This window comes from Pelmatolapia mariae, linkage group LG15 (genome assembly GCF_036321145.2).
Source record: "Pelmatolapia mariae isolate MD_Pm_ZW linkage group LG15, Pm_UMD_F_2, whole genome shotgun sequence".
NCBI classification, from domain to species: domain Eukaryota; kingdom Metazoa; phylum Chordata; class Actinopteri; order Cichliformes; family Cichlidae; genus Pelmatolapia; species Pelmatolapia mariae.
In genome coordinates, this window is record NC_086240.1 from 23575122 (window position 1) to 23602534 (window position 27413).

The 27413-nt window shown below is 36.7% G+C and overlaps 1 protein-coding gene across 1 annotated transcript; it reads left to right on the forward strand.

The window, feature by feature from the left end:
* Positions 1-1201: 1201 nt before the first annotated feature.
* On the forward strand, positions 1202-27017 carry LOC134643505 (probable serine/threonine-protein kinase kinX). Its single transcript, XM_063495908.1, has 15 exons — positions 1202-1257; positions 8133-8345; positions 11416-11541; positions 14034-15323; positions 15477-15605; positions 16502-16705; positions 16787-16849; positions 18449-18508; positions 18616-18684; positions 18959-19006; positions 19309-19356; positions 19439-19723; positions 20126-20173; positions 20261-20296; positions 26866-27017. The coding sequence occupies exons 1-15, from the start codon at positions 1239-1241 to the stop codon at positions 27015-27017; spliced, it is 2790 nt and encodes a 929-aa protein (XP_063351978.1). The 5' UTR covers positions 1202-1238.
* Positions 27018-27413: the final 396 nt, after the last annotated feature.

Below are 27413 nucleotides of genomic sequence, written 5' to 3' on the forward strand. Positions count from 1 at the left end.
TTAGTAAGTACTAATAAACTTTCTTCTCATTACTATTAATTTTATTTAATTCTAGCTTTTAAAAGTTTCTGAGTAGCTATACAATCCAACAATCACAACCACCGTGGTTTTGCAAAGGTAGTACAATTATTCATGTAGACACAAGGAAAAGGCATACAATTCTTGGAGAGAATGAGTAGTGTGACTTTGATCACCAACTTCTACTACTTTATTGAGGAATCTTAAGCTGACTTGTACTCGAGTCCTCTGACAACTGGCAACTTGCATGTAATCTGGTGTAAAATATTGCCAGCAATTCAGCTCTTCTGATCTTTGTTTTCTTTCTTTCCACTTCATGACAGCTCTGCTCTAAGCAGTGGAGGTCTGAATGAGCAGGATTTGGTATCATGAGGGCGGGGGCTGGAAGGAAGGAAAGGGGATGGGGTGTTAAGGTCACGCCTCTGGCCTAAAAAGGCAAAGCAGAATAACAGTTGACGTGAGCCGATCTAAGAATAACTCAGGGCCTTAGGCTTAGAAATTGAAAACACACTATGAACTTAATAGTAAAAATTTGAATTCAGACTTTGAAAGTTTGCAACTGAATACTTTGAAAATACAAATACGCAGATTTGGGAGTTCATGATACAATTACATATTGTTTTAACACATGTGAAAGCACTATCCATACTGTGACCATGTGACTCCAACGGCAACATAGGCTGGTGGGATAAAGTTACATTGAAGCTCTCGCTCCTAGTCTCTCTTCTCTCTTTCCCTTCCATCATCCGTCAGTCCCTGTGCTCGGTCTAATTCTGTCTGAGCCAGTGGAGGTGTGGGTGGGGGGGACAAGCTGCTCTATCTACAATCCCAGCCCTAAGCAGGCAAAGGGCAAAGACACGGGCCACGTTAACTTGGTCTCTGTCTGTCTCCCCAGCCTGATCCACTGGGACAGAAGTCAGCTTTCAAGACTTTCTTCCAAACCAAGACCCATTAAAACTTTCTGATGCCTGGAAATATAGTGCAGGATTAAGTCCTGAGAATGGACAAAGGGGTGTAGGGTTTCTGGTGGTGGCCACTGGTTTAATTTTTTCATATTCTCATATATCACAAACCTTTTGGATGACGTTGCTGGATTGGAATTAAACACTGGGATTAAATTGTGCAGACGATCCAAGGATTTACCACAAGTATTTGTTTTCATGGCAACAAAATCTCCATAAAGGATTTAAGTTTTGTAACAGAATATTTATTTTGAAACCATGACTGAAGCAGCTGAAGGTAAAGTATCACCTTGGTTACTCTTTGAATTTCATTTCAACAACTTCTTGCCTAAAATATGCCTCTTATCATTTTTATATGAAATTCTGCGGGGCACTGTACGTCTGTTTTGCACACAGACCTTCTGATGTTGTGCTGAGTGGTGTGTAGGAGAATTTCATGATTAGAAGTATCTAAAAATATTCTGCTATCATGTATCTGCTATTTGTAATGCAGCTTCAGATCCCCATGACACCGACTGTGCAGTATAGGATCAGTCAGCATGAACACTGTTCCTGCTGTTGCATATCAGCTGATGTTGTGACACCATTTTACATGTTTTTGCCTGGGATAAAGAAAATGAGATGACAAGAGGATCTTTGAACAGACATTTGGCATTTATGCGCCATCAAGTTTATAAGATGCCCACTAGTTTTAATTACTTCAAAATCATTCCTTGTCACTGTAGCATGACAGCTGGGTCTAAATACTACAGTACCAATGAGCCTCAGCAACACTGTGATAGAAAAGAAGTCAGTCATGGGCTCTAATCTGGTGCAGTTTGGTTGGGCAATTTAAAATACTTCATTGTTTTAGTTGACAAAAGATGGTACCACAGCTACTCAATTCAAAACAGACACAGAATTGAAAATGAAGTAAAAACCATATTATTTAGCTCTTGTCCATCATTAGCAGCTAAATAGCAGCTATTAGTAGCAGTTCATTTCCCCACTGAAGATTTTAAGTGAATAAACTAAGTCATTTGAGTTATCAAAGATAAATTGATGTTAAATGTTTCAACTTAATAGTAAATCAGGACAACAGTAATACCTTATGCTTATGAAATGACTATCCAAATCCATACTTTGAAGTCCATTCAGTATTCTATGTTGACTGAACTTGCATTGTGAAATTCTTGGGAAAAAATAATACACTGTCCCAGTGAAAACTGTGGGCACAGTAAGCCAATCACTGCTACAGACATTTGTCTGTATGCAAGAAAGTGATTTGTATGAGTAAGTGGACTCCCAGTCTTGATAGGATGTTATCTTTGAGTTGACATGTGGATGTGTAAAATTAAAAAAAAATATGATTTTCTAATATATCCTATGTAAGGAAGCACATTTACAAATATAGCATCCGATGTTGCTGAGTGCTCTGGGAAAAAACAAAAACAAAAAAATGCCATTGTATGGTAGATGATTCCTCTGGGTATTCGGCAATTACAAAAGACCACCCACAGATAGGAAGACAAAAAACATCAAATGTTAGACAAATAAAATGCAATTTTTTGGCAGGGCTAACCTTTGCAGCTCTATAAAAGGCCTTTTTCAAAGAGGAGATTTTGACAGAGTACAGTAGGACAACCATACATATGTATGTTTGCCTTTTTTTTTCTTTTTTCTTTTTTTGCTCTCAGCCTTAAACCACAAAGAAAAGCAGCTAATCAGCTAAAAGCTGCTGTGTGGGTGTACAGACCCTTTACTTATGCTAATGAGATGATGATTGTTATTGAAATGACAGTTGAAATGACAGTATAAAGAGCTGATTATCTTCACGTTAAGAATTATGTTGGAAAAAACAAAACTATAATTTTATGGTCCACTTATGCTTTTCTTAAATAGTCAGTCACATTTTATGATGTTAATAAGTGGATGTAGATGAACATGACAAGTGCCAATGAAAGCCTTTTACATATGCTAAAAGCTTCAGGAAACTTTTGTATTTATTTGTCAAACTAATATTTCCAATAATCATGAACGAACATTCATGCTTTAAAATTCAGTTTCTTAGTGTCCACACTTTTTTTTAATGTTCTTATTCCTAATTATTGGAATTTACATGCTGGCCCTGTGGGTTCCCTCTGTGTACTCTGGCTTTCTCTCACCATCCAAAGACATGAACTTTAAGTTAATAGGTGATTCTTAATTGGCCATGTGAGCATGAATGGGTCTGTGTCGATGTGTTATCCAAGTGAAAGAGTGTCATCCTGTCAAGGGTGTACCTTGCCTCTTGACCTATGATAGTTCAGTCTCTTTCCCCACTGCAAGTTAAGCAGAAGAAAATTGATGGCTAGATTATTCCTAATATCTAAGCCATTAGGATGTAATTATTACCAATGATATTAGGAATAATAAGATTATTTCCTAATTTAAATGCCTCTGTCAAGACAGCCAGTTATCTTATAATTATTTTTCTTTTTCAGAAGAAAATAAATCATGGAAAAAGGCTTAGTTACGTTCCCCTTTGGAATCCTTTGGAATGGTGCCTTCCTACAAGACTAAGAAGACCTGTATGTGTAAAAGACTGGAACAGCTAAGCATTTAAAAATGAAAAAAGAAAATATTAGTATTGAAATATAAGATACTCAGATGCAACAATGCTTCTTTCAATTTCAGTCAGAAGAGTTTACAAAGAACTTGCTGTGGAGATGCTTCATGGTTGAGGAATTAACGTGATGGTTGTGAGGCAAAGAGGAGAAGTCTCTCTGCCACTTTCAGTAAAATTAGAAACCACTGGGTGGAAAGAATTCCAGCTGTTTAGTATACTTGTATACTAAGCACTATACAAATACAGGCCAGGCCATTTTTTACTAGTATACTGTTATTTTCCACATAAAGATTGCAAATAATAGAGTCTGTAAACCATGCAAACAACCTGTTTGCTTTCTCTGTTGTAATATTGAGAATTTGACACCTGAATGTTGCTGTAGGTTAAGTTGGAATCAAATTTCTAACCTGATTTATAAAACTTATCAGGCTCAACCATCCGGATGTTAAAAGGTCTCTGCTGCGTTTAGTTCAGTTCTGTGCACTCATTACTGAAATGTTATGACAACACTTCCCTGCATTCTGGCTCCACTAGCTCCTAATGACTGCTCTGAGCTCAGCTGTCATGGATACCCTGTGAGAGCAATGGCAGAAATGTCATCCACAGCATGGAGGCAGGTCAGCCATAAAAGGAGGAATCATACATGGATGGATGGTCACACCATTTAGAGTTGAGTTTTGAAAACAGTGGTCAAGGAAAGTATCAAGTCCAAAGGGGAAGGACATATTCACGTGCTATTAATGTTTTTATTTCCAGTACTAAATTTCCAAAAATGGTCTTTATTGTCTTGCATGTGTTACAATGTCTGCATTAAAGGTTTTGTTAAAATAGGAGCTCACAGACTGGTAAAATGAATACATGAAACAGTTTAAAAAGATAGATAGAAAATAAAAGATAGACAAAATAGAAGTACAAGTACACTGGGATCTCTTGTCAAATTCATGATTAATTGTTTATAAGTTGGATTTGGACCACAGTGCTGAACTAGACATCATCAGTGAACTGCAGTGCATGGTCAAATCTATGCATAAAAGCCTGGAAAAAAGAAGGAAGGCTCTCAAAGAATTACTACTGTCAATACACCTACAGTATAGAAAGTCAGAAGCCTGTGTATCAGTTGCCGACTTTGGGCAGCTACAAGTGCAGATTTACACCAAAAATTCTAACTTTGTAAAGATTTATGAAATTATCATGGCCTAATGTAGGCCATATTCAGTTAGTTGTTTCCCTTGCTACAGAGAAAAGTATAAAGCAGGTTAAAGTTCTGTAACAGAGTAATTTCTATTATTAGTCTTTGAACTTCGGAATATTGCTACAAGACACTACATCAACCTCTAAACTACATAATTTGTGATCAAATATATCTAGCGCTAGTAAGATATCTATTCCATTTCTGAGTGCCCAAATTGATTGTAGTGTGCTCACTAATTGTCCATATACTTTCAACTAGGCGTGTGGATAGACTGACAAACCCAGGACAAAGTAAAAGCTGTTAAAAAACATAAAGAAATATTATTTGAAAAACAAAGATGTAGACATGTTTCATAGCACAGGCAGTATTTCTGAAGGTTCTGTATCAGTGGTTATTAATATTACAGGTGGCAGGGGTTTTCCTGGCTTTGAACAGGCGCTTGTGTGTGAGTTCCTGTCTAGCTATCTTTGTGAGGACCGAAATCTGCATTCTACTATACTTGTGAGAACCAACAGTCACTTGTGAGGACACACAACCTGGTCCTCACAAATTTGAAGGCATTTAAAGGCATTTTTTAGGCTCAAAATGTGATTTTAGTGTCAGGGTTACAATTAGGTTATGGTTAGGTATAGGGTAAAGGTTAGGGTTAGGCATTCATTTTTAATGGTTAGCGTTAGGGTAAGGGGCTAGGGAAAGCATTATGTCAATGAAGGTCCTCACTAAGATAGCTGAACGGGGTTGTGTGAGTGTGTGTGTGTGTGTAAGCTATTTTGCGATTTCTTGATAAAGAAAAATGTTGGTTAGACTTAAACATATAAATGGCCAATTATGGAATAGGTTAAAAATAGAACTCTATTATAATGTTGATGACTGCTCTTTAGTGCTGACTGAAAACTTTGTGAGCAGAGAGAGTGTTGAAAAATCCTGGGTAGAGAAAATTAAGTGATGCAAGTATTAACACCTGTGTTTATCTACTATTTCATATCAAATGACTGCTATAAAATACGTCCATTGACATTTTAGAGAACATTTACTCACAGTTTAAACTACAACAACTCAATGGTGTCATTACAGTCATCTCACAACAGGCTCCACAACTTGTTATTCATGTTTTGAAAAGACCAGTAAAAATCAAACACACACACACCTCCCTCTAACCTAATTGCTCTATGTGTGTTTAGAGTCCTGCTAAGCTGTTTGAGTCAGCAGTAACAGAGTATCCCACAGTAGCTGCCAACACTGAGCTGAAGAGAGTCAACAGGTGGTCTAAGCTTAATACACCCACAGAAATATGAACAACTGGATGGTGACTGGTGTTATGAGACAAAGCAAACTCTTTATGCTGCACTGTTGTATGAAGCAGAGCCCAAGCAAAACAATACATTAGAAAAAACATAAATGAAAACACACAAAAATCCAGATTAAGAAATCTACACTAACACTTGGTTAGTGAGTCTAAATAAACCATATGGGCATGAATGGTAACTGCTCGTTTACAGGATAAACTAAAACTATCCATCAATCATTCATCCACTTTCTTTCCACTTTCCACTTGAGGATGACATGGGAGCTGGAGCCCCTTTATTTTATACAGTGCTCAAAACATTTAAATGAACACTCTTTAATCAGAGTATAGAACCAAGTCAGTCCAATTTCTTGGCATATTGATCTGGTCAGTTGGTCAGTTTAAGCTGATTAGGTGTCAATAAAAATGCCTACAGGTGTGCATAAGGGGCAACAAAGAGACAACCCCAAAACAGGAATAATTTTTTACTAGTTTTGCTAGGTCATTGTCAACACTGGTCACATGAGCTGATACCTAGACCCTACAGAGGTTGCATAGCTCCTCCAGGATGACAGGTCAATACATGCCATTGCCAGAAAGTTTGGTTTGTCTTCCAGCACTGTCTCAAGTACATGGAGGGGATTCCAGGAGACAGGCAGCTACTCTAGGAGAGCTAAACGGGGTCATAGAAGGTCCTTAACCCAGCAGCAGGACTGGTATCTGCTCTTTTGTACAAAGAGAAATAGGATGAGCACTGCCAGAGCTACACAATGACACCCAGCAGATCACTGGTGTGAAACAGACTTTATGAGGGTGGCCTGAAGGCCCAATGTCCTCTAGTGAGCTATCGTCGGGATATCAAGGGACAAATAGACCTTCACAGGCAACAGCACCCTGATTGCCATTAGGTATCACCACTGTTAGATTTAATGCTCATGCAATGGGTTCTCCTGATGCACAGTAACGCCCGGCCTAATGTGGCAAGACTATGCAGAAAGTGCCTAGCATAGGCACTGGCCCCCATGCTTGCCTGACCTAAATCCAAGAGAACACCTGTGGGACATTATGTTTTAGTCCATCTGATGCCACCATGTTGCACCTCAGCCTGTCTAGGAGCTCAGTAATACCCTGGTTCAGATCTGAGAGATCCCCCAGGACACCATACATCCTCTCATTAGGTGCATGCTCTGACATTGTCAGAAACATATAGAAGCATGTGTTAGGCATACGTCTACTCAGTACTGATTTGTGTTGCTGCACTGAAATTTTGTCAAAATGGACTAGCCTGCCATATCATTTTTTTTAATTTTGGTTTTTCAGGATGTTTTTTAAAGTCAGCATTCTGTAGTTTGACAATTTAGATCAAACAAGATGACATTCTTTTATTTCTAACACATTACCCACTCCACATCAGTATCAACATCCAGGATGACTTTTTTCCCACTCATATCTGAATCGTGCAGGACCTGAGCAAATCCAAACCTACCTAGGGGACAGCCAAGGTAAACCATGAACAGTTTGCTCTATGGCTGGCCAGCACACAGAGGCAACCATTCAATCTCACATTCAGACCTTTGGCCAAATTAAAATTGCTTGTTAAACTTGCAAACAAAAAGCTTGGGACTGTGGGAGGAAGCTGGAGAAACCAGGCTCCCAGCCATTACTCTCTTTGTGCTGAAGTTTCACGACCAAAACTTTAGGACATCTGCACCAAAAATGCCATTTCAGCCAGTCAGACTGTTTTGTGCATCATTGTTTCCTTTATATAGGCTTACATTGCTTTGATCTTTGAAGATGTACATGCTAAGAAAAATGAACTTCCCTCAAATAGTTTAAACCTGAAGTACAGTAACAAAGTATTTGTACTTTTTTACTTCTCACCTCTGCTATAAGTGGCAAACCAGGCTGTAACTGCACCAACAGTAGCTCCTAGTGAAGAGTTTTTGTAATGTGTATTTAAATAAAGCAATGGGTTTTGTTTTCATAGCTTCTGATTTTACTCATTTTCTTAGAATATTAGGGATAAAAAAATTAAAAAGGTGCTGTGCATATTTTACTAACCAAAGTTTCTGATATTTTGTTCATTAGCACGAACATCGACCACTACAACCATGGTCCTCGATCACAAGAACGGAGACGCTGGGGCACCACCTATGCGGGTGTTGAAGAAATCTTTTACAGATGACTTTTACTCTACTTTCAGCTCCCCGCTGGCCTGGATCTTGGTTCTGGCTCTTATCATTACTTGGTCTTGTGTGTTCGTCATTATGTTTGATCTAATGGACTACAAGACCATTTCAGGTACAGTATCAGCAGCCTTTCAGTTTCCTGTGGAGTTGAAAATTATATTTTGAGGGTAAACTTGCTAATGCAGAAAGTCAATCAATGAACAACCAAATGGGACTGGTTTGACCAAAGCAGCTGCAATAACTATATTCACTTTGGAGTGATAAAGAGGGAAATTTCTAAGCAGTATATGAGCAAATTAGGGAAATTATGGCTCATTAGATAGGTTCACCAATAGTATGCTGTGCCAAATAACTAATAACAAATAATTAAGCATGACCCTGAGAACCAGTATACCGTGAATTTACTTTTTAACTTTAATGCAAATATACCTCATTATTTTGTATTCCACAATTACCTCATAATTTTTTTTTCATACATTTATGTTTAATCTGTTATTAAACATTATGTTTTGTTGCCAATATAGAGTTGAGTATTGAAAGATGATGGCACACCCACACAAGCTTGGTCTAGAAAAGTACTGGAGGTCATAAATTCTGGTGTCTGTGTGTGTGTGCAGGTAGGGCAGCGTTGTAGTTCTTCTCATTACAGGGAGCTCTCCAGTCCAGGAGATGTAAGATGAGCCAAGAGCCAGACCAAGTCCCAAATAGGGGAAACGCCAAGTCTGAACTACAGCTACTCCCCAACTTTTTAACCAATCATGTTAATATTCTGTTCATGTGCCTCATAATAAAAGTGTTTACTGCTTTGGTGTGATGCCCTTTGTCTGGTTGGCACGCCGTTTTAACCTCAACCTTCAACTGTTTAGTAAATTTTGAAAAGTTATACTTTGAGTTTATTCGTCTTGCCTCATTAAAAAAAAAAAGAACCCAACAGTACCTGGGTGCCTTCTCTGCAATAGGTCAAAGTTTTTATTGCAATTTATATTTGCATTTATTGTTTATTATTCAACTTTTTTCTTCAACTGGCCATAAGATTTATCGTGAGATGAAGCTCATTTCATATTTACACAAACAATCTTTGGCATCTTAAACCAAAGATAAGGCTAGTATAATAATAGCATGTACCTCAAGGTGTGTGAATATGTTGTTAATCTGGTTGGATGTGCCTTCAGTGTTTATCATTTGTAAAATCTCATGAACCTTCATACAGCTATGAGTGAATGAGCTTCCATGGGAAGGACAAAAGATTATACTGATAAAGTCGTTTCCCAGTGTTCAGATACTTCTGTTGTTTGAAGCATTTTTTTTCTTTAACTCTGATTTTATTTGAATGCATTTACTTACCACACACTGTTAGATGTCTGCAATTATGAACAACTGGTATAAAGCTTGCTAGTTTAATTTCTTCAGATGTTCATATGTAACAGTAACACCACCAAATAACAAACATTGGGTCATTTTATTAAAAAAGCAATGCTTGGAAATCTATTAATTTAAGCTGTGTTCTAACCCAACGCTCATACACAAAAGAATCTGGGATAGTAGTAGTAGTACCAAACCAATTTCCCCACTTCACAGTATTGTTAATCAATTATCTTTTTAACTCTCAATTCAACTTAAAATTGTGGCACTGACAATTTTACAGTGATAAGTGATAAAAAAAAAAAAATTCTGTATAGTTTTTTTTATTTATTTTTATTTCTACTCCAATGCCTTTACTTTAATTTTAGTTAATTCATTCAGTTTTCAGTTTTTTGTTTTAGTTTAGTTTAAAATAACCTTAATGTCAACACAAATACTTCAGCTTACACGACCCTTCCTTTCCTTTCACTTTCTTTTCTCCATTTACTTTTATCTTCGTTTTCCTTTGCTTCATCAATATACTTAAATTCTTTACTTACTGCCACTGTGTTTTTCATCCAACCAGGTCACCCACCCAGGAGGGTTTTAAAGGATTCAGGGCGTAGAGGCAAGGCACCATATCTGCTACCAAATCGTCAGAGTAGACACTTCTTCTAAGGGCACTAATAAAAACAGCTACTAACTCACTAACATTGACTGGTAATTTTAGCCGTCAATGTTAGAAAGTCCTTTACAGCCATGTTGGACCTGTAGAGGGATGATAAATTAGGCTAAAGGCTGCTTTTTGTCCATTACTGCATCCATGCTTGATTCTGTCTGTTTTCTAGGTGTTCAGTCATGTTAAGAGTAGTTTATAGTCAGAAGAGGTTCTATAAATGAAGTGGACTAATTCTTGCTCGGTTTCTTAGGTGGTATTTGTTTTGTTACTATTCAAAAAATTTAGAATATTTGTAAAAGTAACACATTTTCTGTTTCAAAAAATTCTTTTGAATATTTGAAGTTCAGGTATGCTTGATTTATTTACTGCAAGCACAGTGTTCTCTGTCTACAGAGTAAGAAACTCAAGCTCTCCTGAAATCTTCAGATTTTAACCCAAACTGTGTCCCATTGCATTTCTGTTTTTCCTTTTTCCCAGTGCATATTTAGTTTTACTTGGTATAAATTCTGTTTTATTTCAAGCTAAACAAAATCTGATAAGTCTCATCTAGGTAATTCCAAAATGAACAATGTTTTGGTGGTATTTCCACTTGGAATGCAGGTCCCTCTTTCATCAAATTGTCTTGCAAACAAGTCAGAAAATACTAGTCTCTTGAGTTTAATTGAATTCAGTTTGAACGAATTTATTGCACAAGTTCTAATGTGCAGATTCAATGTCAGATTCAAATACAGATGTTCAAACAAAGATAAACAAAAACATTTAAATATGAATGAAAGAAAAAGCCTGACCTTTAAAACTATGAACACCAACTTGATGAAAGACAGTCAATATGATTTTTAAATGCTTTTTGCACAGCAATATGCTCTATATTTGCGGCCCTTTGTGATGGTTAAACTGGAATGTCGGTTACTGTTCTTTGTAACTGAAGATTGAAAAATTCCTGTTGCCCCATCCCAGTTTGAACTTCATGCTTTCTCATTTCCTCACTCTAGAGGAATGATAGCTTTGTCTGTATTGAGGAAATGTGACAATAAGAGTTGAGGAACTCTTAATTGTTGGGCTTGGTACAAAAACAAGCAGGTGAACAAATTCAGTCAAACTTCATGAGTAACTAAAACATCTTTTTGTTTGTGTGCCTGTATTCATGTTCATGCTCCATCAGGAGGCCTCAGCAAGATCAGCTCAGACCCCATGAAGGCGGTAAACGATGCCGTGGACGAATCATCAAACATAATCACAGGAATAGTGAAATTTGCTGCCAACTTAATTGCTCCAGACGATGATGAAGGTTCATGACTTTATGAACGTATTCAAATTCTGTGACTGCAATTTATCTGATGATATGCTAGTTTTCACTTTTCTCTCTTCTTCTCCAGGAACTCTTTATGCAGTCAGAAAAAAAGGTTTGTACTAATTCTGCTTTTGAGTGCATATCCCATTTAAATAATCATCCAGCTGCAGAATTTGAACTGAAAAGCCTTGTTTGCTGCTTTTTGGACTTCTTTTTCACTGTGCTGCTTTACATGTGTTGTTCTCTGCATTATATATTCTCTGGGGGGTTTAAGTGGACTTCTACCAACATAAACCCCCTCCAGGAAAAGTAATTTCAACTGTCATTATGCATGAAAAATCAATACTTTGAAATGGCAGTTTCTGGGGGCATGCTACTGGTTTGACTAATGTGTTTCATTACAATGAACAGCACATGTACTGCAAGTTTTTTTTTTTAATGTGTCTCTGAAAAAAAATAGATTTTGTTTTCTAAAAGTTTTGATTTGTTGTATTAATAGAGGATATAACAGACGTCATTGCATAAGCTTCATATTTTACAGACATAGTTTACTGAATTATTTAAGTTTAAAGAAGGTTTGTTGGAAGGTATTCGTAGACATGCCTGAATAAAGGGACAGAATCTTGTTTGCTGAAATGGTGTTATATCCAAGTTGACTATATCTATGAACCATCTCAAAGATTCAAGTTGGTTGGATGATGTGGATGATGAAGTGGAGGTGAAAAGTAAGAAAACAGAAGGTATTCAATATTAATACATTTCTGAGAATGTTCTTATGAAACTTAATGAAATAATGATAAGTTCAGTTCTCACACCTAATAACAGACTAATGATGGAAACAAAAGAAAATCATAATAGTCAACTAAAAGCAGAATCTTACTTCTCTCTTTTTTTTAGTTGCACTGATTCAAGCAGCTCTTCTGATTGTAGGATTGTTTGCATCTAACTTGCAACCAACTGATGCTAATTGCCACAACTGAGCTTCTTAATTTCCACTAAATGCGTCTGTGAATTGGTATACTAATTGTACTAAGAGTGAAACATTTGGTTTTTAAATTCTTTAATTACATATATCATTTTTTTCTGTGCTGCAGGAGAATTTCTACCATCACGAACTAAAGGTCTGTAACTCACATTTTTTACTTTGTTGCCAATTTTACTGCTAAATACTTCATTTAGATTAATGGATTATTTATCACGCCCATCACCGATGTTAGGTTCTCCTTAATCCTCGTTTTCAGGGTAATTTTACTCCATGCCTTTACGATAGCAATAAACATGATTTTTTAAAAAAGAACTGCCAAACCATGCATATGAGGCAGTGAACCATCTATCTGCACTACATTTACGGTTACAGACGTTTTCTTACAGACTGATTCTTCTCTTTCAGCAACAACTGCAGCCTTAGCTTACTTAAACTCTATGACTAAGTAAGGTCACTGCCTGTTAGATATTCACTTTTCTTTTGCTGAAATTAATTCTCTCACACGTGGAGTGAGTCACTAACCACAACAAACCGGCTAAATTAGTCTGATTCATTCATGTAGCAGCAGTTCGGCCGGTGTTACCTTGTTAAGTGAGGCAGTGGAGACGGGTACACAGCTGAGGGCTTAATTACTGATTTGTAGCCTGCCTTTAGTGCTTCTCTTCCAGCTTTTTTTGGCCTTTGAGCATTTGAGCTAACACAATGTAGCCACTTCGTTGAGGTGCACTCATGGGTGCGCTCATTTTCCCTACCCTGTGCCTTGACTTACAGGCTGGCCTGATTGAGTCACTGAAGTTAATGCTTAACTAAATCCAGACTGAAAACTAAAACTAAGTGTGAAAATATATTTAAATAAACTGAGGATATAAAAATGCCTTTGGAAAAAAAAAAAACAAGTCAAATGTACTGTGAAAAAAAATAGAGAGAAAGTGTTGTAATAGCTATTCTGAATGCCAATTTTGCACCTGACCAAGAACTACCATTTTGTAATGATTATAAACAATCAGATTGTAAATAAACGAATAAAAACACAGCTAAACGTAAACAATTTCAAATAATAAAACTGAAACAAGTAAACTCTAACAAAAAGGAAATGAAAAAATAAAAACTAATGAAAATATACAAAACAATAACAATAGTTGCTTAAGCTTTATGATAGTTTGTGTACAAAATTAATATATCACTGACTTTTACAAAATTATTATTATTATTATTATTATTATTATTATTGACTCATTTCAATTATTACTATTTTTATTATTGCTATTTTAATAGACTCATTTTAACCATCATCACTTTTTGTCAGTATAGCAACATCATAGTTATCATCATCCATAGTAATGTGTAGTGAAAATCTAGCATCCCAATGGGTCACACTGATAAGTGTGACACTTGAATTTTACCATTTCTGTGTTAATACAATATTATTCAAACAGAAATTGCGGGATTTTTAAATTCTTTTTACTGCTCTCTTAATTTGAATAACCCATTTTATTTTTCACAGTCATAGGAATGCAAGCACAAAAGCAACCACCAATGGCTGAAGTTCTGGAGGATGAAGAGGGGGAGGGAGAGGCAGAGGAAGAAGAAGGAGATGAAGGAGAGGAGGCTGGGGAGGACGAAGAGGAGGAGGAAGAAGAGGAATATGAGGAAGAGGAGGAGGAGTATGGAGATGAATATGAGGAAGAGGAGGAGTATGATGAGGAGTATGGAGATGAATATGATGAAGAGGAGGACTATGAGGAGGAAGAAGAAGTAGATGAGGAGGAGGAGGAAGAGGGGGAGGAGGAGGAGGGGGAGGAGGAGGGGCTGGAGGAAGAGGCCGAAGGAGATGAAGAGCAGGGAGGCGAAGAACTGGAGGATGAGGAAGAGGAAGAGGATGATGAAGTTTCTCCTGAACCCATTTCCACTTCTGAGGATGAAGAGTCGGCTGTATCTCCTGATTCTGAGTCTGATGTTCCTGTTGGGGTCACAGACAGTGACAAAGAGGTAACTTTACCCGATGAAGATGCTGAAAAAGACGAAGAAGAACAGGATGAAGATGAAACCAGTGACGATGAACTTCTTTCCAGTGAAGACGAAGAGGGGGAGGAAGAGCTGGAGGATGATGAAGAAGATGATGAAGATGATAGACTAGCTGAGGGTGTTACTGATAGCGATGATGTCATTGCAGAAGACACTAGCGATGACTTGGATCTTTCTCCTATTGTAGCTGGTAGTGAGGATGAGGAAGATATTGATCAGAAACTGGCAGAGGAAGAAGATCTTTCTCCTCTTCCTGCTGAAGATGAAGACTTGGAAGAAGACATAAAAGCTGTAGAAGACACAGACGAGGAGGAAGATGATGAGGAGCTGGACCAATCAGACGAGGACATCTCTGTTGCATCCTCCGAACACTTTGCAGATGATGAAGATGATGAAGAAGACCTTAAAGATGATGACCTTGACCTGGACTTTGACAAAGATATCCTTGAAGACCTTAAACACAAAGATGCTCAAGACAAACCTGATGTCACTAAAGAGGCCATCCCTGATGATGACAAAGAGGAAGAGGAGGAGGAAGCTGGCATTCCTCCCTTTACGAGCACAGACAGCGGAGTCTTAGGTGATGAAGATGATGAGGATGACATTTCCTTTGAAACGGATGAGGACTCCACTGGAGAAACAATCCTGAGTGACTCTTATGACACAACTGATGATGAGGATGTTGATACAAGCTCTTTAGATGAGGAGGATGAAGAAGATGAGGATGAAGATGAAGAAGATGATGGTGTTAGTGAAATCTTGATGGCAGGTATTGTACAACTTTATTTTTTACATTTAGTTCTTATAAACACAAGAAGGATGGACAAAAATGAGCTAGAAGCAGCACAAGAAAGGTTATTTTTCATATTTCATGCTTTAAATACACAGTTGTCATATTATATTGTGTTCTGTGTTCTTACAGCTGCTGCTGCAGGAACATTTACTGTCCAGGAGGAGGCAGCAAAGACTGATGAAGACCATGAAGAAGGGGATGAGCTCGAAGAGGCTGAAGATGAAGGGAAGACTGAAGACGCAGAAACAAAGGAAACAGGTTTGTATCAAACAGCTAATGTGGTGCATAGGATTCATAAAGGTGTTCAACATTGTTTCTAAAACCTGTTAATGTGCAATGAAACAGAAATATATGTATTCGTCTGTAACAACTGAAAATAAAATAAAATAAATAATTTAAAAAAAAAAAAGAAATATATGTATTCCTGATAGTAGGAATAGAAGGCAACACTAATAATAATAATTTAAAAAGGTAGCATCTTATTATAGGAGATGCAAATGAGACAAATAATAAGCAAATAATAAGCAACAACAACATATTTATTAAAGACTGGGCAGTATGTCACGTGTGACTGTGAAATCTGTGACTTCGCACTGCCACCTACAGGTCAGTCAAACTTAGAGAAATACATCAGATGAGCTGGATTCAAAAGCATCAAAGCTATGTGTGTCATATTGAGGTTATATGGCCAGTAAATTTTATTTATAAGAACTTTTGTTCATTAATTATTCACATTCTTTTGCAATTACTTCTACAAATATTGTTAATAGTATACCTTTTGTAGGCAGTAAAAAGCATCTATTTTATTTAAATATTTTACCGTTGTATATTTATTTCTGCCCTAATCAGGCAACACTATCTGTGCTTGTCCACCTTAAAAAAATATGCAAGAGTGGGAAGATTGAGAGGCCAATTTATAGCTTACCAAAAACACTGAAATATCATTGGAATCTCTGTAGAAGGTGGTAAGTTTAAATTGACTGTAGCTTATTTTATTTCATCACACATATTGTTCCTGAAATTCAAGAGTCTATCCTACTCAAATTTCTTTAATTGCTTTGTTGCCCTTAATAAAGTAGAAAACCTGAAATCCTTTCGTTTTTTCCTTGTTGTGTGACATGATTCTATAATAGAACCACTTTCTGCTTATACAGGCACCACCCGGCCTGCAGCTCCGGAGGAGAAGGATGAGGGCAAAGATGAAGAGCCAATTTCTAAACCTGAGAAATCTGTAGATGAACAAGAAGACAAGAAAGAGGAGTACGATGAAGACGAAGATGAGGATGAGAAGGCATCGGTGGATGTGATCAAACCTGTTCCTGGACCAGAGGAGGCAGCACCAAAGACAGAACCCACAGGTCAGAACCTGAGGAGAATTATAAATGCTTTTTCATATTTGTTTGTCGGGGTAACATAAATTTTATGCTTTGTGATTCCAGTGTGTCCCTGTATGCACTCAGCAAAGACCAAAGAGGCTCCCACTAAGACTGCTAAGGCAAAAGGTCTGTGATGGTTTCATAATGTCTGCTGTACATTTTTCTTATAACACAGTGTCAGTGAAAGACTGTCTGGCTGAATTGAAGTATTAAGTACTGTTCTTTTTTAAGTCCCTAAGGTTTTTAAGTGAAATAAATGATGAAGTGTATTTCATATAAAAGAAGCTATTTTAATGAGGTGGAAACTGTATTATCTAATAACAGTATATGGAAATAGATTGGAAAAAAAAAACCCTGGTGAGAAAACATTTAGCACGTTTTATCTTATGCGATTACATTGTATCTAGACTTCTTTTATTTTCCTACAGGCAGCAATTGTATTGATCATTTGTGCAAGTTTTAATTCATTTTTAAGTAATTTGACACCAAAAAAACAAATTGAGTTTTCTAACTTTCTGTTTCTGATGCAAACAAAATCAAAACTTTGAGTTAAAAAGATGAAAGTAAAACTTAAAAGTGGCTCTGGATGAGGCTCTACTTTTCGTGTCTACTAAAAGGTATTTTTTAGTCTTAAAAGCAGAAAAAATCCCATGTATCATTTCAGTGTTCATATTCAACACACGTGAAACGCTTGTTTTTTTTCTGTTGAGGATTTATAGATCATATTGCATCATAATGCACCAACACTCCCCAAGATAAAAACTAAATATGTTCTTTGTGCAAGCTGTAGTTACATTTTAATGTAAAGATGGTGCAACAGAGAGAATGTAGAATATGTGATGGTGCTCATAAGAAACTGGGTGTAACTTGGAACCCAAACATGTTTAACATTTAGATCATGTATTTAAGTCTCTGTGTATCAACCAAGTGGATTGTTTTTTTTTAAAGCAACAAGAAAACTGCCTTGTGTGACAAAGAAAATAAAAATGCAACTCAATGTAAAACTTAAAAGTAATCCCATATGAGATTTGAGCTGGAGTCTCTTCGTTTTTCTTACCTCACAGTCAGGTGCATTAGTAAAAACAACTCTACTGTATAAATAATACATTATTTAGATGGAGGGCGTGATAATAATATCACATCTTATTGCATTGTGTCATATAAACAATACCAAAAAAGCATTTTAATAAAGGGTAGACATTATACTCATTTTTGTTTGATTCTTCCACTTTAATCAACATTTTTAAACTGTAGTTTATAAATGTTGATTATGCTAGAATATAAACCTGTACTAGATATGTAGATATGCATCATGTTGTGTGCTGCATGCAGTGTCATAAGTACGTGACTCTTCACAAGCCTCTGTGTTCCTCCTCCAGTTTGTAGCTTTAGCTTTGTTTATATTTTCAGATGCTCCCAAGAGAGTTTCTGCTGTGAGAAGGAGAAAAGGTAATGGTAAAAAAACAAATAAAAAATTCCTATCTAAGATATCCTCACTGAGGTTACCTGCAAAACTCCCAAGAGACAAAGTTTAAGTCATTATTATGTTTCACAGTAACCTCCCATAAGCTCTACAGGGGAATAATTCAGGGAACAATATTATCTCACCCTGTAAAATTAGAATAATTTGCATGACTTGGATATGAAGTTGTAACTTTAATTAAGCTTTTTGATTCAGAGATAATTTATCAATTTGCTTTTTTTATCCTTTATGTTCATTTTAAGATCGGGAAACTGTGAGGACTGTAAAGACTCTAAAGACAGCTGAAAAGCCCAAAAAGACAGGTAGCACTGATTGTTATGTTTATATGAGTTTGATCTTTAAAATTATGTGCTTATTATTGTTTGCCTTTATTGTGATATTGTAATAAACACAGTCATGTTGTAATCAGCTCTTCCCAGAATGGCCGGTCTGCCTCCGAAAATCGCAAAGATCCGAAGATTTCCTCCTTTTCTGAAAGGTACTAAGATTTAATACATAAATAAACTGGTCTTAATGTGAATCAGGAGAGAATTACTTTTTCACATATACGTTATGAATTTAAATATTTGTACCTTTTTCAATTCTAAAAAGCCAAGAAAGTAGATAAACCCAAGGCTTCCAAAACAAGTAAGCAATTACTTCCCCACAAATATGTCATATTCATGATCACTGTATCACAAAAGTAGAGCAAATTATATTAGTGTATTTATAAAACTGCTGTTTTTTTTTAATGTGACCTTGTTTATTCACAGAGACAGAGACCAAAAAGCAAGAACAGGTCACAGACTCTGGACAAGAAGGTATAAAACATTCATATTTTTCTCCTGATTTAAAAGAACATTTATACCAAAATATAAAAATAAGAATATGACTTTGTTTGTGTCTTATTCCAGTAAACTGTTGCTTTGGATTATATAAATAATGCAAATGTGCACTGATGTTTTGCAGTTGGGCCTTGTAGACCTGCACCAGTTTATTGCCCGTCCCCACCTGGATGGTATGGTAAGCACAAGGCTCTCCACAGTGCACTGAAATGTTGTCATATAGGCTGAATTAAAGACTTTACTGTGCACCAGCTTAAAGTTGGCTTTTTATCTTGCAGTTCATCACATAGTCACAGACAATCCTTACCCTCCTCCTACCATGTCAGGTATTTACTTTTGGTACTATTTGCAGTCACTGTTAAATCACCGTTGCTTAATGACTAAAGGCGTATTTGTTTTTGTTTTCAGCTCCCTCTGCTCCTGTACTGACCGCCCACCCTGTCCATCCCGGAGCCCCACAGACACAGGGCATTTATCAGCAACAGCCTCCGCCACCACCAATGCATCCACTGTACGCACAGTATCAACCATATCAGCCACCACTTCAGCCTGTGATGCCGCCTCCACCAGATCCAGTTCAGCCACTCCAGCCTGTACAGCCAGAAGCTGCAGAAGAAGAAGAAAAAGCTCCTGCCCAACCTGAGGTCCCGACTCCAGCTGTTGAAGCTGAGCCTGCTGAAGCACCGGTTCAAGGTGAGAAGGATATGTCTATTTATTTTCTTTCTTCTTTTGAAATGGTTGTTTCTTGTTCTTGTTTTTTTGTTCTTTCTTGTTTTCCAGGTATTCATTTAAAAATATTTAAATATACAGATTTCTTTCTACTCACCTTCCACAGGTTTGGGAGGAAAATCACAAAACTCTGATCAAATAAATCAATGAGGCTTAAAAATATAGTGCAACTAATTAAACAGAGTTGTTGATAAGTAAATATTTGAATAAGGTGTGATAAATAAATGAATACATAAAAGCATAAATACATTTCACTTGAAAAAAAAACCCACACTATCCTGAAAATCTTACATTTTTCTGCGAAACTTTAATATAATTCGAATTATGCTACAAAGTAAATAAACCTACAACTGTTTCCCCTTTAAGAACCAGAGGCTGCTGAGGAGGACGTGATTGCTGTCTCCACAAAGAAAGGTACAAACTAAGAAGTTAAACTCTTGTGGAAAGTTATGTTTATCACAATTACATCAGTGATAGTAATTAATGTCTTGTCATTTTCAGGAAAAAAGACAACAAAGGCTGCTGATTCAGACAAAGGTACTGTAGCTTTCTCCACATCCACTAAACACTTAATTTGCCAGCTAACTAGAATATTCACTGTAACAAACGACAGCTGCAGCACATAACAGTGATGTACAATGACCCTGTGTGCTATATGAATGCATTAATTAAAGAAAAGTAACTTGGCATGGGCATTTCACTGCAATTATCCCCTCAGAGCCAGGAGCAGCCAAAGGGAAAACAAAGAAAGGTAATTCATGTATACAGCTGGATAATTTGGTGTTTCCACTGGTGCACACTTCATATTGTTAGAAGTGATACACACAGTAATTATGGCTGTGCTTTGTTGTAAATATTCATATGTATGTAAACCTTTTTCCAAGATACGGATACCATAAATTCATGTATTTTTTCAATACTAGATGCTGCTGTTTTGAAAGACAAAACCAAAGCAGACACTGCAAAGAAAGGTGATCTGGTATCTATGGATTTATACTTTCTAACGCATTTTGATTGCCTTTAAAAGTATAATGTTCTTATTATGTGTTTGTTACTTCAGTGGCAGCTGCTAAAGAAGAGAAAATCAGAAATCATGCAGGGGCAAAAAAAGGTAAAATATCCTTTATTGTTATTATTGAGACATATAAACGATGAAAATTAAACATTATATATTTAATTCAGTTGTATTTTGTTCCAATTTGTTTGCATAGATCCATCTGCAAAACATAAAACTAAAAGTGCTGCAGCTCCTAAGAAAGGTAAACATGATTAGACGTTAGGATCTCGTCAAATTTGTAATATTTAAAAAATCAAATGCAGTCCAACACATTTCTCTTTCATGTGAAGTAGAAGTTAATAGTTGACTGAGAAAACAAATTATTCAGGCTGCTAATCATGAGTTTTTTCCTCATTACGTTAGAGCCTGCGGCTGAACGACAGAAGAGGAAATCAGCCTCTGAAAAGACAGGTAACGGCACTCACTGACATTCATTAATCTGCATAAAGCCAATCATAATTCATGTCACCGACATGAAAGATGATTGGGAACTAATTGTTTTTGCTCCCCTCAAAAGCGGCACCTATCAGGAGCAAAGTGAAGGCATCGACAGCTAAGACAGGTAAAACTCAGACCATGCATGAGTTCACGAAAATTAGATTTTGTTCTCGGTTGAAGATCTGTTTTTAATCATCAACTTTAGCCCAATTACCCCTGCATTATAATTTCTGTTTATTAAGATGATTTGGTTCGGTTCAAATTCATATCAAACAGATCCAGAACCACGTCCACAGCCACTCAGACTGAGACCGAGACTTGACATTGGCAGGAGGGCAAATGTAACCTCTGAGGCCCACGAGGAGAAACCTGCCAGATCTGAACCAGGTCTGTGTTTCTTTCATGAGGGCCCCAAAATATCTAGCTTTCCTAAAACTTGTAGTTCTTTACTATTTTTTTGTTTTTGTAGCCAAGACAAGATCAAAATTATTGGCAGCAAAGAAAAGTAAGTTTATAATTTCATGTGGCAATAATTTTCCCCAAAGCTTAGCTTATTTACAGCATGCTAGCAGCACTTTGAGACTGCACAATAGTCCTTTTAACCCATTAGTATGCTAACATGCTAGTAGTGACCAGGTGTCCCACTTGTGAGACCGCACAACATTTCTATCTCTTCTCCCTCTCTCCCAAATCTAAATTAATTTTCAAGACTCAACATTACATGTCAGATTTACTACACCGCCAACTCTGATCTGATGTATATTCAGCTAAGACTAGATTATTTATCATCATTAGATTTACAGTTATTTAGCCACAGAATAAAGAACTGGGCAAACTTGTTTTTCTGATTAAAAAAAACCATTTTTTAGTTTATGTTTATGAATAAAAAAAATAGTGTAATTGTCTTGAGATGCTTATTGCTTGTATTTGGTGCTCTAAATAACATTCAATTGAACTGATAATCTAAAAGAGACAGCTCTCAGAAACAAATATGTCTAACTTATGCTTTTCATGAAGGATTTCCAAAATTAGTGGGAAAGTTAGGGCTTTGACCTGTTGGTTTCACAAAAACAGGGGATTTGAAAAGCCAGCAGGCTTCATCTTTTAGTCTCTGGAGACCACTGAGATACATACAAAAATCCTTGAAGTAGCCCTCAGCTGTTTCAAGCCATCTTTGTTACCTTGTTAAAAACAGGAAAATCTAACAAGCTGTCTTTCTTGTCTTTACTTTCAGCTCTGTAAAAGTTTTGTTCTTTAAATTTGAACCACAAAGTCTTATAGCCAGTCTGAATGTATACCCTTTTGATAAATTGGAAGGGAAATTAACTATGGTGGAATTCATGCTGAGAGTAAAACTGTCTTTTAATTAGAGGATGGAAATGAAGAATCTCTAAACCGCAGTCATGCCTCACTCTGAAAGAGTCTAATGTTCACATTCACTGTTAGTATTCACGTCCATCCATGTTTCTCAGAAGCTAAACTGATCAAGTGAAACACAGGAAGAGAAGGTGCAAGCGTATATGTTTGTACCCTTGTAAAACCATCTACAGCAAATTAGATGTGTTTGAAACATACTCATGTTCTCTACTGGCATTTTTCAGGGAAAATCGCCCTTTTCTGAGATGCAGATTATGTGAATAAAATGGGCTGTTTTATGCATGATAAAGTTCTAATTAGAGACATGTCAAGCTGTATTACACCGAGAAGGGAATAATATTGCAAGAATATTGAATTTACACCACAATTACAGAGAGTTATTTGGCAGGCTGTAATAGGGCTGTCTCTCCTCTCACAGGCCAAGCAGAGAAGGCTGAAAAGAAATCTGTCAAAGAGTCTCAAGGTATGGCTTTAGAGCAGAATTAGAAGTGAATCTAATGAGTGCTGTGTATATTTCACAAGGCTCAGCTGCTCCTTTCTCCCCTTGCAAATTTTAGAAAAAGAGAAACAAGCATCAAAAACTGGTAAGTACTCGAGCATGAAAGTTTTCTATATGCAGAGTAAATAATCTCCAGTCACCATAGAGAGTATCGACACTTATTAGAATTATTTGTGTTTCCAGAAGTTTAATTTCAGTGGAGTGTGCTTCATTCAAGAGGCTTTATCAGTGCTGCTGATTAGAGACTTAAACATTCCTGGTTCTCTTTTGGTTACTGATATGACGTCTTAACTAGTAAGGTATCTGACATCAGTAACATTTCCTGGTAGTCAGTATTGGGATACATTTAAAATTAACTTGTTAGAATCCAGTTTTATTTCAATTTAAAAAAAGTAATCTGTTATGTTACAGCATTAGTGGGAATTAAGACTTTTGAGTTCTTTAGAATTAGTTTTTGGTTTTAGTTTATCATATTGTTCAGAGGGGCCGAGCCTACCTACTGAGTTGATATGGACAACTCAATAGTCCATATCAACAACGTATTAAGCAACACGCTTGTTAATTTCCCTTGCACTGACAATTTTTGGTAAAATCTAGACATTGTGGTTTTGGAGCTGTAGCATCGACACCATTGTCCTCCTCATTAGCCGTACTTACCTTCCTGTGCTTGTTCTAAATGTGAAGCTGCGCTCTTTCAAAGCTGGCAGATAGTTATCATCATCTAGGCACAAAATAATATGAATACTTCCGCAATGTAAACACCCTCCTCTCTGTCATCTTGCTTGTTAATCTGACTGAATGCATCAGGGATTTTGCTTTTTCTCTTCTCGCAAGGAATAGGTAGACATGGTTACATGTCAGGGGTTGGAGACAATGAAATAATGTAGACAAAAATAAAAGACTAGAAAAATTGCTTTCTACTATCAAAGCATTTTGTTCTTCAGTATACTTTTGAAATTTGGGGTAAAAGAAGCGGGAGTGTATTTCAATCTCAATTCCTTGTTTTACTATATGCATATTTTTTCCCTCATACAATGACACCTAAAACATGTTTCCATATCTGGCAGAATGAGTTTAGATTGTCAATTTTATTGTTGGCACCAAAGATTGTTGGGAGCTATTTTGCATCATGTAGCCATGATAATGTTCAGGAGGGTGATAGAAACTAGAATAAGCTGTCCCTTCACAAAAAGAGAGTCTGTACATCCGCACGTGCACTCGCACAATCCTGATCAACAGCTAAATTGACAAATGTATAAATTAACTCTCAGAATGTATCGATTTCCTCATGATGCCTTTAAATTTAAGTTCCCAGCATCAGTGTAAACTATGAAGTTAGCTGAACTGATAAAGCTTCTTGAATTAAGAAACACAGTGGTGCTATAAATCATTTTGTTTTCTGTCATTCATGTTGTGTATCATATGCTTGTTGTCAATAGAAAATGAGAAAACAGCTTCCTGTAAGGCCTGAGGTATTCTGTAAATTTTCACCATCTTTCCAATGGATAATTCAGTATGAAAGGACGATGGCTTTAATGACATTAGGATCAGAAGTGATTAGAATTTAATGAGATGAGCTGATTGGGACAAGATTACAAGCCTTTTGAGCCGCCTTGAATTGTTGAAAGAGATTATGACCTTTGATGAATATGGCAACAATTTTATACTTAGCTGGATTGATTAAATCCATGAACCAAAACCCATTAAATTGGGTTATTAGTGTTCCGTTCCTATTGAATCATCCAGTGGATTACAAACACTCCCCCACTGCCCTGTTTAACTTCACACTTTGCTACCATCTGACACAGCAGTGCCTGTTTCTTCAGGTGTGATGAAAAGTAGTTTGGTTTCTTTGGTTCAGACTGAAGTTCAGAGGTTTACTTTGATTTTGGTTTCTTTATTTCACTTAAAAGAAGCAAACCAGAATCGTTTTATACAGACAATACTAGCCAGTATTTGTGTTGTATGGTTTGTTTTATGCATGACTGAATTCCAAAAGAAATCAACCTCTTTTGGAGGATTTAATTTCATTTGATTTAAGTTACTTATATTTTATTTAGCAGGGAAATGCACGTACACATTGTTACGTTTAAGTTAAATATAACTATACAACTTAACAAAGTCATGATACTCTAATGCAAACATCAACTAACAGTAAAGCAAGAAGATAAAAAAACCTTATAAATAGCAATTAAAGCAACAACATGAGTAAACAAATTAATGTGAGTTAAATATCCTTCCTGGTGTTCATAGACTTGCCTTTGCCAAATGTTTTTATTTCTGTGCACTGTGTCTCTGAGTGGTTACGTCACGTCACATTTCACCTACAAGGATTTCTAAGAGATTTCAGTCTGTAAGTTCTGTTGTTCACTATGAACTAGATACAATGTTGATAGATGTGTTTACTGTGTAGCTTGCTGCAATTCATTCTTATTATAGGGTGTTAAATGCTGTTAATGGTCCCCTTTTAGAGAGCTACAACTCTGATGTATGTCAGCCAATAAACTTTGGTTTCCATCACATTTGTTTTATTTGTTTTTTAATTGATGATTTACTTATTCTTCAGTCACTTTTTTTATTTTGCTTTGTTTGAGTCACTAAACTCCTTTTGGTTAGGTTTATGAAAAGCCTCATCACAAAATTAAACCTGCACATGCTGCATATCTAGTTACATGTGACACCAAAGGGTGCTTTACAATTGCCCATCGATGGCTATTCAGGTGACAGATCAGTCTCTCTTTATAGATTATGGAGAGGCCAGTGGTTTGTTGTGGACAGCAGTGTTTGGCATCCTGGGAATGAGAAGGTGCTTTCCCTTTACAACACTCAGCAGCAACAAGGCTACTCTTTGTTGAGCACCACTCTTGAGGCGTGTTATTTCAACACCTGCTGAGTGGCTTTTATTAGGTTTAAACAATTATGCAGGTTGATGTGGTTGTTGCAGAAAAATTACATTTAAATGTATTTTTATTTGCAAATGACAAGTGGCGATAAGTGGTCGCGTTTCCAACTAAATTTGAATTTTAGTTTGACTTTAACAAGAGACTGAAGCAGCAGAAACAAGCAAAAGAACATCACTGTGTTTAAAGAGTGAAACCCAGCCTGTCTTTTATCCTTTGTCTCTTTTCATGCATGTAGAAACGTATCCACTGTTTTCTTTCTCTCTCAGTGTGAAGCACAATCTCATATTCTCATTAAGTTTTATTTTTATTGCAAGCAGAAGAGCCCAAGAAAGAAGAAAATATTACAGAAAAGAAGAAACCTGGTAAGACTTGGTGAAATTTATTCAGGTTCTTATTTCATTGACAGTGGCGGATATTAATATTTGTATATGGAGAAGGATATAGGTGGGTGTGGGTGTTTCTAATCAAGACGGCTAAGGCTGTGTTCAAACCCATTGTGAAGTGAACTTGTGCATCACATCAGTTGGCTTTTTGGGACCATTTTGTAACCCAGAAATGTTAATGCCTTAGTGCTAACGGGAGAACTGCTTCCTCTTAAACAAAAACTGACTTTAGGAGTTTACCAGTTAGTCTTTTTTTGGTTCTGTCCCTATATAAGACTGAACTTATAGTGCCCACGAACAGTGATGGCAGCTTGACCTCTATTTCTGGTCTGGAAACTTTGCTTTATGTGTGGTTTGAACACACCATGTAATCATATAATTGCACAGTACAAATCTATCCACACATCTTATTGTAAGCAACCTCTTTCCATCTCATCTTGTCTTCACAGGGCAGAGATTCTTTCAGTGCGTTTATGTCCCTGGCAAAAATGCCCAGTACCCTTTACGACCTTTCACTCCAGCCATGTCCCCCACCATGATGTCTCCTGCACTCAGAGCCATGTTGGAGCAGCAGAGAGCAGCCAGGGCATCTGGGCAGTAGGACCACCTGAAGCCTCTCTATATATCTGACAGCACTGCATCTTTCCATCCAGCAGGGGGAGGTGTTTGAATCTGTGCTAGCTTTACATTCAGAGGATGATCACAGAGAGAGAAAAAAAGTGGACAGACTTACTTTGTCTTTAATTTATTGAAATATTTATTTAGTGGTTGAGCTCCTGGGGTTGCTGTTAATATTGCCCATTTTACCCTCTGCTTATGCTGCTCTACTATGCCTATGTTCAGTAAGAAAAATGCCATCTTGTGAATATTCTTTTAATTATAAATAGTATTTATAATGTACATAATGCATGTTTTTAATTTAGAATGGGATAAATGGGTCACAACTTAGGATGTAATATAAAATGCTGACTTTTGTGTTGCTCTCTCTGTGATGCCC

Excerpts from the sequence above, each read along its gene's own strand:
- LOC134643505 (XM_063495908.1), top strand. Across the intron at positions 19,357-19,438 it reads CCCTCCTCCTACCATGTCAG|CTCCCTCTGCTCCTGTACTG; the intron begins GTATTTACTTTT and ends TTTTGTTTTCAG. Across the intron at positions 20,174-20,260 it reads TGCTGTCTCCACAAAGAAAG|GAAAAAAGACAACAAAGGCT; the intron begins GTACAAACTAAG and ends TGTCATTTTCAG.